Consider the following 10,321-nt stretch of genomic DNA (forward strand, 5'->3'; position numbering starts at 1 on the left):
TACATATAGTGTGTCAAGTGTATCCTGTCTCTATAGCTCTTCCTCGTTTTACCGTCTATTTTAAACAGATAAAACGTCTTCCAATCACCAAAATTAATTTATTCTTTAGGCCTATTCAGATAAAAGTTGTAGCAGACGTTCATGAACAACATACACAAGAGCAGTCACAAAAACACGCTACAATGCGAAAAGTATTAAGTAGTGCTGAACGCCAAAAATGATTTTGTGCTAAAAAAGGAGCATTAAGTAATAGATCAACTCAAAGTGGCTTTCATCAACCACGAACTAATGCTGAACGTTAAAGATTATACAAAGCAAATAAGAAATGACGACACAAAATACAGAAACTCAAAAAGAAGAGTTTACACAAACCCAAGAAGAGCAATACATATGTACAACATCTCGTTAAAGAATTTTTAATGTTGCAAATAAAAAATATATTTTACATTCAAAAGGAAATTAAATTAAATTTTACCTATTCCTGATCCATTTATAAATTATTAGCCATGATTTTTTCCATAAAAGTTTGGAAAATGAGTAAAATCCCACGGCATTTAAATGGTATTTTGGGGGCTTGTTGATTCAATTATCGTCTTTCGAGTAAGAAAAATTTCCGAATGCTATTTAGTCGTTAGCCTGCACTTGCGCAAAAATGTAAATTTTTAGGCCAATATTTACAAAGAGCGCAAACTGTAGAGCTGTAAAAAAAATAGATTCAATTGTCTTCTCTAGACGGTAAAAAACTTACGTCGCCACTTGATCTGCGTTAGAAGTTACAAGTTTTTCTTTGAGAGGTTGGAGTTGGGCGCAAAATTTATGATTTGTTCATACCTTGAAAGGGACGCAAAAATCAGCAACTGATTCGATTTAAATGAAATTGAATCAGTTGCCCCTGAAAATTTCAAGTTGATCCTTGCTCTGGATTAGAAGTTAGATAATTTTATTCGAAAGGTTGCAGTTTCGCGAAAAGTCTATTATTTGACAAAATTCCGCAAAAATCAGCATCTGATGCGATTTAAATGAAATTTTGCGAATTTTTGTATCCAAGTGTCTTCTTTAGCATCTAAAATTTTTAAGTCGCTCCTTGTTTTGGATTAGAAGTTAAGAATATCTATCAAAGAGCTTGCAGGTGTGTGAAGACGTTATTTTTAGTCCATCATTTGCAAACACCACATAAATTAGCATCTTATGCAATTTAAATGAAAGTTTGAGTCTGGGTTAGATTCAAGTGTCTTTCGACTGTAAAAATTTTATCTGGTTACGTACGCTAGATTAGAAATTAAGAAAGTTTWCTATAGAGCTTTCCGTTGCGTGATAACTTTCATTTTCAGACCAACATTTRCRAAKGCGGCAAAAATCAGCAYCTTATACGGAGTAAATGAAATGTTGAGGAGTTTTARACTCAACTMTCTTGTTTAGAYTGTAAAAATTGCAAGTYGCTTCTTGTTCTCCATTAGAARTTAAGCATTTTTATTAGATAGCCTCCAGTTGCGCAAAATCGTTCATTTTCAGACCAATATTTGAGGAGCAAAAATCAGCTTCTGTCGTGACTGAAGTGAAATTTCCAGGATCTTTGGACTCAATTATCTTCTTTAGGTTGTGGAAATTTGATGTCGCTATTTATAATGGATTAGAAATTAGAAAACTTTATTCAAGGGCTTGGAGTTGCGTGTAAACGTTCATTTTTTGACCAATATTTGCAAGAGGAGCAAAAATCAGCTTCTGTCGGGACTGAAGGGAAATTTTCAGTATGTTTGGACTCACTTATCTTCTTTGGGTTGTGGAAATTTCAAGTTGCTACTTACACTGGATTAGAAATTAGAAAATTTTATTCGAGGGCTTGCAGTTGCGTGTAACGGTTAATTTTTAGACCAATATTTGCAGGAGGAGCAAAAATCAGCTTCTGTCGAGACTGAAGTGAAATTTTCAGGATCTTTGGACTCAATTATCTTCTTTAGGTTGTGGAAATTTCAAGTCGCTACTTGCACTGGATTAGAAATTAGAAAATTTTATTCGAGGGCTTGCAGTTGCGTGTGAACGTTCATTTTTAGACCAATATTAGCAAGAGGAGCAAAAATTAGCTTCTGTCGGGCCTGAAGTGAAATTTTCAGGATGTTTCGACTCAATTAGCCTCTTTAGGCTGTGGACATTTCAAGTCGCTACTTACACTGGATTAGAAATTAGAAAATTTTATTCGAGGGCTTGCAGTTGCGTTTTAACGTTTATTTTTAGACCAATATTCGCAAGAGTAGCAAAAGTCAGCGTCTGTCGGGACTGAAGTGAAACTTTCAGGATCTCTGGACTCAATTAGCTTCTTTAGGCTATGAAAATTTCAAGTCGCTACTTGCACGGGATTAGAAATTAGAAAATTTTATTCGAGGGCTTGCAGTTGCGTGTAAACGTTCATTTTTAGACCAATATTAGCAAGAGGAGCAAAAATCAGCTTCTGTCGGGACTGAAGTGAAATTTTCAGGATGTTTGGACTCACTTATCTTTTTTAGGCTGAGGAAATTTTAAGTTGCTACTTGCACTGGATTATAAATCAGAAATTTTTAATCGACGGCTTGCAGTTGGGTGTAAACGCTAATTTTTAGATCAATATTTAGAAATGGAGCAAAAACTAACATCTGACGCGATTTACATGAAATTCTGAGGAATTTTATCTAAAATATAAATTAGAATCCCAATTAAAACGTTACGTAAATTCTCCGATTATAAAATTATTTAAAAATAGAGAAAAATAATTACAAGTGCATTTTAAAACTTTTTTCTTCAATTTCAATTTAAGCACGTATATTCTTGGAAGCATAATTAGCCACAGCCTTCTTATTGGTTTCGTGATATGCTTGAAAATATGCGATGCTCAATTAATGAAAAATTTCCATTGCTTTAAAACATCCACTTTGTCGGCTATTTCCGCTAATGTAAAACGGTTGTATCTAAATTTGAACAGCCATATCATCATTTTAAGTGTACACTTAATGGCTTTTTAACAGTATGGGAGGAACATTTTCATTAAGATAAAACTATCTAGAAACGCTGGGATGGTTAAATGTTGTCATTACTTTCACAGACCAGTCTTTAATAAGCATAAATTAATTTAGCACAAAAAAGAAATCACACGAACCCTGGACAATCAATCTGTAGATCAATTGAATGTACCGTTTTTTAACATTTGAATTGTATAGCTACGGGCTGGAGGTCTTGCCAAATAAATTCCTATGGCAAAAAAATGGTCACGACTGAAACATCTGTTAAGTAGGTACTTACTAGTGAAATTGACGATGTAAGCAAATTTTGTTATGAAGACTTAACGCAATTGACCAACATTTAAATTTTGGGAGGAAATTTTGCTTGTTTGATTTTTTAAATAATATGATGAACTCCTGAACTGTATTTAGCAATTATTTAGCACACTGAAGTCTTTCCTATATAGTCTCAATGTGTTCTTGAATGTTCTCTATTGCAATCTTCTATCCATCAAAAACCTTCATTGTTAGCTTGATGAGATCATCCCAATATTTCCTACCACCTCCAAACAGACGGTTTATGTGGATTTTTTCACATATTATCTCAATGAACTGTTGCACTCCAGTCGGGCAAAGAAGGTTAAAATCTTTAAAAATAGCGCTTAAATTTGAGAGCTATGAAATAAGGACCTGCTTTTATTGAACCAATTTAGATAAAATTCGCACAACAGTCGGATAGTAATGGATATTTTCGCTGAAGAATTATTTATAATTATGAGCGTGCAAGTCAAATTACCATCGGGATTTCAATGATAATTACAGAGCGAGAATAATAACATTGTCATAAACACATGGTATATGATATCAGAGTCATAGGTAGGCGTCTACTGTTTCTCTCCTAAATATTTTTTTCCGTCGTAAACCAACAGCCTTCTGTTTTTTCTCTGCTCTTTTTGTTATTAACTGTTTCTTCCTGTTATTAATTCTACCAGTTAAAGATGTCGGAAACTCCACCATTCAGCAGAGAGCAGTTGAAAGTTTAATAAATAAATTATTAAAATATATATTCAGTATATTCGCGGGCTATTTAGTTCAAGTGTAAAACCACTTACCAAAGCATCTGGTTTCAGCAGGTTTATAAATGAGGAAGATATGTTCCAGGTAAATAAGCTAAACCAAGTGGTTCCCACAAATGTGTCTCCTGCGTTAAGATAGAGTACCGGAGGACCAGCGCTTTCTTTAGCTCTTTGTCTATATGCCCTAATTACATGAGCAGTTCGAGCCATTCCACCTGAAATGAAAAAAAAATATGGCCAAAGTTTCTGTGATTTGCTCTGAACTTTTCCCGTATTTAAGTGCAGTTTTCAGGGTTGCGATCGTTAGTTGATTAACAAAAAGCTTTATCCAAACTTGTCTCGTTTTTCTTATTTGTCTTTATTTTGCAATATTCCGCTCATTTAAACAATTTATTCGCTCGTGCCGCTTTATCACTGCTTTTGGATTTCTTGCCGCCAGCTTTAGATGACAACAATTAAGATTAATGGATTATATAATTCACACTATTTATTGCTGTAAAGATCTACATATGTAGAGGACGTTATTTTTATTCCAATTTTAACAAAGGCGCAAAAATAATTGTGTAATGGGATTTAATTAAAATGTGTCTTAGGATTCAATTGACTTCTTTAGACTGTAAACATTTCAAATCGCTACTTACTCCGGGTGAGAGCTTTTAATCAAAAGTTGCAGTTGCGGAAAAAATTTATTGTTTGATTGATGATTTACAAAGAACGCAAACATCAGCATCTAATACAATTTAAATGAAATTGGGAGAGTTTTTAGATACAAGTGCTTCCTTTACACTATAGAAATTTCAAGTCCCTGCTCAGTCTGGCTTAGAAGTTACGAATTTTTATTCAAGAGCTTGCAGTTGCGTGAAAAAGTCCATTTTTGTTCAGAATTTGCTAAGTACACAAAAATTAGCATCTTATGCGATTTACATGCAATTCTGGGAGTTTTTAGATCCAAGTGTTTTTCTTACACTGTAGGAATTTCAAGTCCATGCTCATGCTGACTTAGAAGTAACGAATTTTTATTCGAGAGCTTGCAGTTGCGCGAGAAAGTCCATTATTTGACCGAAATTTGCTAAGGACGCAAAAATCAGCATCTTATGCAATTTAAATGAAATTGTGAGACTTTTTGGATACGAGTTCTTTCCTTACACTGTAGAAATTTTAAGCCCCTGCTCAGCCTAGCGTAGAAGTTACGAATTTTTATGTAAAAGCTTTCAGTTGCGTGAAAAAAGCCATTTTTGCCCAAAACTTACTAAGGACGCAAAAATTAGCATCTTAAGTGATTTACATGCAATTCTGAGAGGTTTTAGATCGAAGTGTTTTTGTCACACTGTAGGAATTTAAAGTCCATGCTCATGCTGACTTAGAAGTAACGAATTTTTATTCGAGAGCTTGTAGTTGCGCGAGAAAGTCCATTATTTGACCGAAATTTGCTAAGGACGCAAAAATCAGCATCTTATGCAATTTAAATGAAATTGTGAGACTTTTTGGATACGAGTTCTTTCCTTACACTGTAGACATTTTAAGCCTCTGCTCAGCCTAGCTTAGAAGTTACGAATTTTTATGTAGAAGCTTTCAGTTGCGTGAAAAAAGCCATTTTTGCCCAAAACTTACTAAGGACGCAAAAATTAGCATCTTACGTGATTTACATGCAATTCTGAGAGTTTTAGATCGAAGTGTTTTTGTTACACTGTAGGAATTTAAAGTCCATGCTCAGGCTGGCTTAGAAGTAACGAATTTTTATTCGAGAGCTTGCAGTTGCGTGAAAAAGTGCATTATTGAACAAAATTTGCAAAAGAAAAATCAGCATGTGAATGAATGTAAAGCATAGACAGACAGACCAATTGGTGGAAAAAATAGATATTGTTGTTCGCCCATCTGATGGCTATTTTCAATTTTTCCAAAGAAGCGCAATTTTTTAAATAATTATGCGCTGCATAATTGATGTAATGAAATGCCCCGGATCCAAAAGTTTTCGATTTGATCAAAATTGAGCTGGTTTTCATCCAGAATTTCGGAATGGAGACAATCGAGTTCTTTAGAATGATCACCTCTGTTATCTTTCAAAAATCATGCAGCAATATAAAACCGCCCGGCTTTATAACAATGAACCGGATAAAATGATTGTCAGTATTTGAGGTGTTTGCTTTCATTTCTAAATCTGTAGTAAAATATTACGCAAGTGTTAAGATCAGGCAAGTGAAATTAGGCTAAACAGATCAAACTAAATCAGCGTTAGGTACATGAATATGTACGTGAATTTTAGAACACTTGCCAACTACTGATGCTGATTATCGATGCCAAATTTTCATGGTCAACAATGTGTAATTTGGTTAATTTAACGGAATTTTAATTTGATGCATTCGTTGTCATTCAAGTGCATTTCTGAATCAAATTCACTATTCGATTGTGTAAGCGATTGGATTTTTTGGCGCAAAAAAATATGTTGAGGTTTTTATTTCCAAGAAACTCCTAGAGAATGACTATTTTCCATTGTGGTTGCTGAATCGAATTGTTTTAACAACCTTAATATGTTCCAATTGAAAACCGCTCTGTCAGGGTTATTAATGCAAGGTATTGGCAATGCAGAATGCGAAATATCTTTTCCCATGAGCTTGACCAACAATAACATTTAGCAAACGTATCAGAACCGATTAGTAGACATCATTCAACCTGCTAATTAGTGGATTAAGCATTTGCTGATAAAGTGTCATTGGAATTAGATCAGGGATTTAGCTATAAAACGTGAATTTATAAAGTAATCTTTGTTTGAATGCTAATTATCAACCCACTTAAAATCCCGCTTCGCTTATAATTCAAAATATTTTGCAGCTTACAAAATTACTATATGGATAAGTGTGGAATAGCAAGTAATTTGCATTACATCAATTAATCACATTTCATGTAGAAAATTGGTTCTTCAATCACTTATTTTATTTACTACTAGAAATAGTTGAATTTGGCAGCAAATGATTAATTTAGTTGTTATTTTTATGTTTTATAAGTTTCTTTAATTTCTGCAATGTTCGATATTTACAGGAAAATTAAAATTGGAGAAATTTGCAAAATAAATTTGAAAAATATGTTCCTTTAAGCCTCAAATGATGAAAATGAAAGGATTCCTAATTATTTACCCACCAAATGCGCTCAAGTGCATATTAGTCTGTTTTGCTAGTAAACAAGAGTTTTTCCTAAGAATTCTTCTGTATCAGTTCTGCTTTTGTTCTTGCTCTGATTTAATTGCGTGGACCAAAAAATTATATTTTGCGTTTTTGTCCCTGAATAGCAACCAGAGCTTTGCAGCTCTATACATTCTCCAAATATGACCCAAAAGAGTTGCTCTCAAAATTCGCATCAATTCTGAATTTCAGTATTTTGCGTGGAAACAAAAAAAAAATACGCAGAATACGCTGATGGCTTGTAAGTTTGGTTTTTGCCAGTTTAGTAACTGAGGGCCTCTGGTTTGAAATTTTCAATCAACTACACTCTTTTTACGAAAAATTTGCATTCTTCAAGCCAAACCAAAAAAAATTTTTAACGTTTCTTTGCGTCTTGAGAAGACACTTGACTGTATAGATAAACCTGCCGAAATCCTGAGCACACAACAGCTTCTCCACTGCGATTTCTACATAAATCCGGTACGTACCAATACATGTGTTATTCCTATTGCCCTTCTGGCAACTTCCAGTGTTACGTTCCGTTTCTTCAAATCGTCCATGCATGTCGTTGTTGTGTAAAATCACAAAACTGAAGTCATCAGCCCTCAAATGTGGAGCTGAGCTGACCAAAATCACATTCAAAGTCACTGCTAGCAGGAAACTGAGCCATCTGGATGCACTCATGCTTCCTTTCGTTTGGATCAATACTGATGAGAAACACGTTATTGGATTCTTGCGGTTTTACGAAAAATGAGGTAGTTTCATGTTAAGTGGCAAAAAATCCTGCGGTAAAGTGGAGACTACTTGCGCTGAGCACTTCCTTCCTGCAATTGAAAATATTCCGTTTAATGACCACGACCGTGAGTTTTGGGACACTGTGTGTCTTTGGGTTTTTATAGCGAAACTTTTCTGCACCCATTGGTCTTGTCGACAATTAAAATTAGATCTAACTTTATTCTATTGTGAAGTTAAGTTTTCATTTTTATCAATGACTGTAATTACTCAATCTCCAGTATCTCAATGACGACACTGTGATTGACTTAAATTGTTTCAACTTCACTAAGCTCAAGGCTGAAACCCCTCTGTTTTCCTCTTTAGAACCCTGAGGATGACTTAAATACAGTCGAAACGGCGGCCCATGAAAAAATAGTGCTTTATTTTTGCCACCATCTATTGACCGAACAACCCACAAATCTAAATAGGCGTCTTTTAGTGATAAATTTTAATTATAATATATCCTTTTATCAGTCGACAGACACAATTTCATTTTCATATTCGACAAACAATTACAATCGTTTCAAAGTTGGTTAATTCCTTTATTGTATTTAAATTAAGAACAAATGTCTCCATTTCGATAAGACACTTTGTTGGGCTTTTTACAATGGTTTAAACGCACATTTTCAAATTGATTGCTTTATAATGGAAACTACGTGGTTTGTGAATGATTAAGACTTTTACGATCGATCACGCAAGCATGCATTATAAACATTGGTCGTCCACAAGAAACGATTTTTTTTTGAAAATTAATAGACTTTTTATAATTTTTGATGAGAAAATTAGTTTGCCCCGACTCGAGCAGGGAAACGAGCCGTGATTCCTGCATTATTTACTAGTTCATACCAGCAGAGTGTTATTTATTATGTGTTCTTTATAATTTATTTTCATACTTTTTAATTTATATTTATATAAGAATTTATTTAAACTTAGATGATTATCTAATGATCGCGTGTTTCGCAGGTTTATCAGGCCGGGGGTAAGTAGATTTCAAGCGGGGTTTAAAGGTATACAAACGACCTACGAATGATGAAATTATTGGCAATTTCGCACAATTTTTAGAGCGAGGGTTGGTTAGTACAAAAATAGCCAGAAAATTCCTTCGAAAATGCAAAAAGTGAGTTATAGAAACCAAGACAGTGCAAATAAGATACAAGGTATTTGATGAGAATGCGCAAATACTTAAAAAATGTTGGTGGGGATATTAAAACCGATTTTTCAATTTAAAATGTCTGCTAACCCATTTGCAAGCAATCAACAATTCAATAAAGTTAACTCAAGTTTATTTTAAAACTAACCGACAAAGAATTTAAAGTGGCTGGTTTGAGTGTCTTTCATCGTTTTAACATTAATGAAATGTTTGCGACTTAAGCCAAAAGACGGATCTCAAGTTCTATTATAAGTAGGACCAGAGCATATGTGAAGCCTGGTTTACACCAATGTGAGCGCAAAGAGGTTTGTTATTTCGCTTGTTCTTTTACTGATTATTTCTGGTTTTTTTCTAACATTTTGCAAACTTTTGCAACAAAAAAATTGGTTTGGGAAAGGTTTTAATGAACAAAGTAGATTTGCAATGGAAAGTTTGAATTTTTTCTAAACCCATGGAAATTGGAGCGTCTGTTTTTTCTACCAGTTAACAATTGTTTTATAACAACTTTTTAAAGGAAAAATCCTTTATTTCGTGACGTGTAGTGGTATCATTATCTAAACCTGAGAGCGACTTAGATATTTGTAGATTTTTTTTTAATAATTGAGGAAAATATAGAATAAAGGCCATAAAAAGTCAGACAAAGACACTGAATTTTGTAAAGTAATTTTAGCAATGTAATTAGGAAAACGTACCCTTTAGGATTTTTGGGTCTCGCACTCAGCCGGTTTCGCGGAATGCGGCATCGAGCGTTGTTCAAGAGCGCGTTTGAACTACTGATTGTGACTGAACTTGCTCGACGATCGCAAAATCGGTCTGAGCTAATGTTTTATTATTCACCAAGAGGATGTAATTTAAATAATTAGGATACTGGAACAAGCCATTTTTTGGCTGCCAACTACGAAAGAAAACTCTACACAGTTATTTTTCTTAGTTAAAATTGATCAAAACATTTCATTCAAATTAATTGCGTGAAAAATCGACTTTTTCACTAACTATATTTGTTTCTCGACTATTTTGCTATTACTTGATTTTGCTCAATACTTTTATTTTTGAACTTTTGAAAAATATTTCAAATGTCAAGTCCATTTTAGTTTTGCTCAAAAATTTGTCATTCTTATGGGAAGTTGCCAAAATGTTGATCATTCATGAAATTGAAAATTGCGATTGTAGGGGCGTTCGTTTATACTTAGTAACAAG

The 10,321-nt window shown here is 33.9% G+C and overlaps 2 protein-coding genes across 2 annotated transcripts in view; one reads left to right on the forward strand and one right to left on the reverse strand.

Moving 5' to 3' along the window:
- Positions 1-9,939, reverse strand: part of LOC109546314 (protein 5NUC) — a 12,955-nt gene extending 3,016 nt beyond the window's left edge. The window contains exons 1-3 of the mRNA XM_048663551.1: positions 9,817-9,939; positions 7,689-8,024; positions 4,082-4,260 (exon numbers count right to left, since the gene is read on the reverse strand). Coding sequence (XP_048519508.1) covers positions 4,082-4,260; positions 7,689-7,884 — 375 coding nt within the window. The 5' untranslated portion in view covers positions 7,885-8,024; positions 9,817-9,939. The remainder of the gene's footprint in view (positions 1-4,081; positions 4,261-7,688; positions 8,025-9,816) is intronic.
- The window catches only part of LOC109544625 (protein OSCP1), a 17,264-nt gene continuing 16,146 nt past the window's right edge, over positions 9,204-10,321 (forward strand). Inside the window, exon 1 of the mRNA XM_019914931.2 lies at positions 9,204-9,429. The gene's annotated coding sequence lies outside the window, so the exon portion shown is untranslated. The remainder of the gene's footprint in view (positions 9,430-10,321) is intronic.

Source organism: Dendroctonus ponderosae, unplaced genomic scaffold (assembly GCF_020466585.1).
Source record: "Dendroctonus ponderosae isolate FM_Combo_2020 unplaced genomic scaffold, Dpon_F_20191213v2 Dpon_F_20191213_2, whole genome shotgun sequence".
Classification (NCBI taxonomy): Eukaryota; Metazoa; Arthropoda; class Insecta; order Coleoptera; family Curculionidae; genus Dendroctonus; species Dendroctonus ponderosae.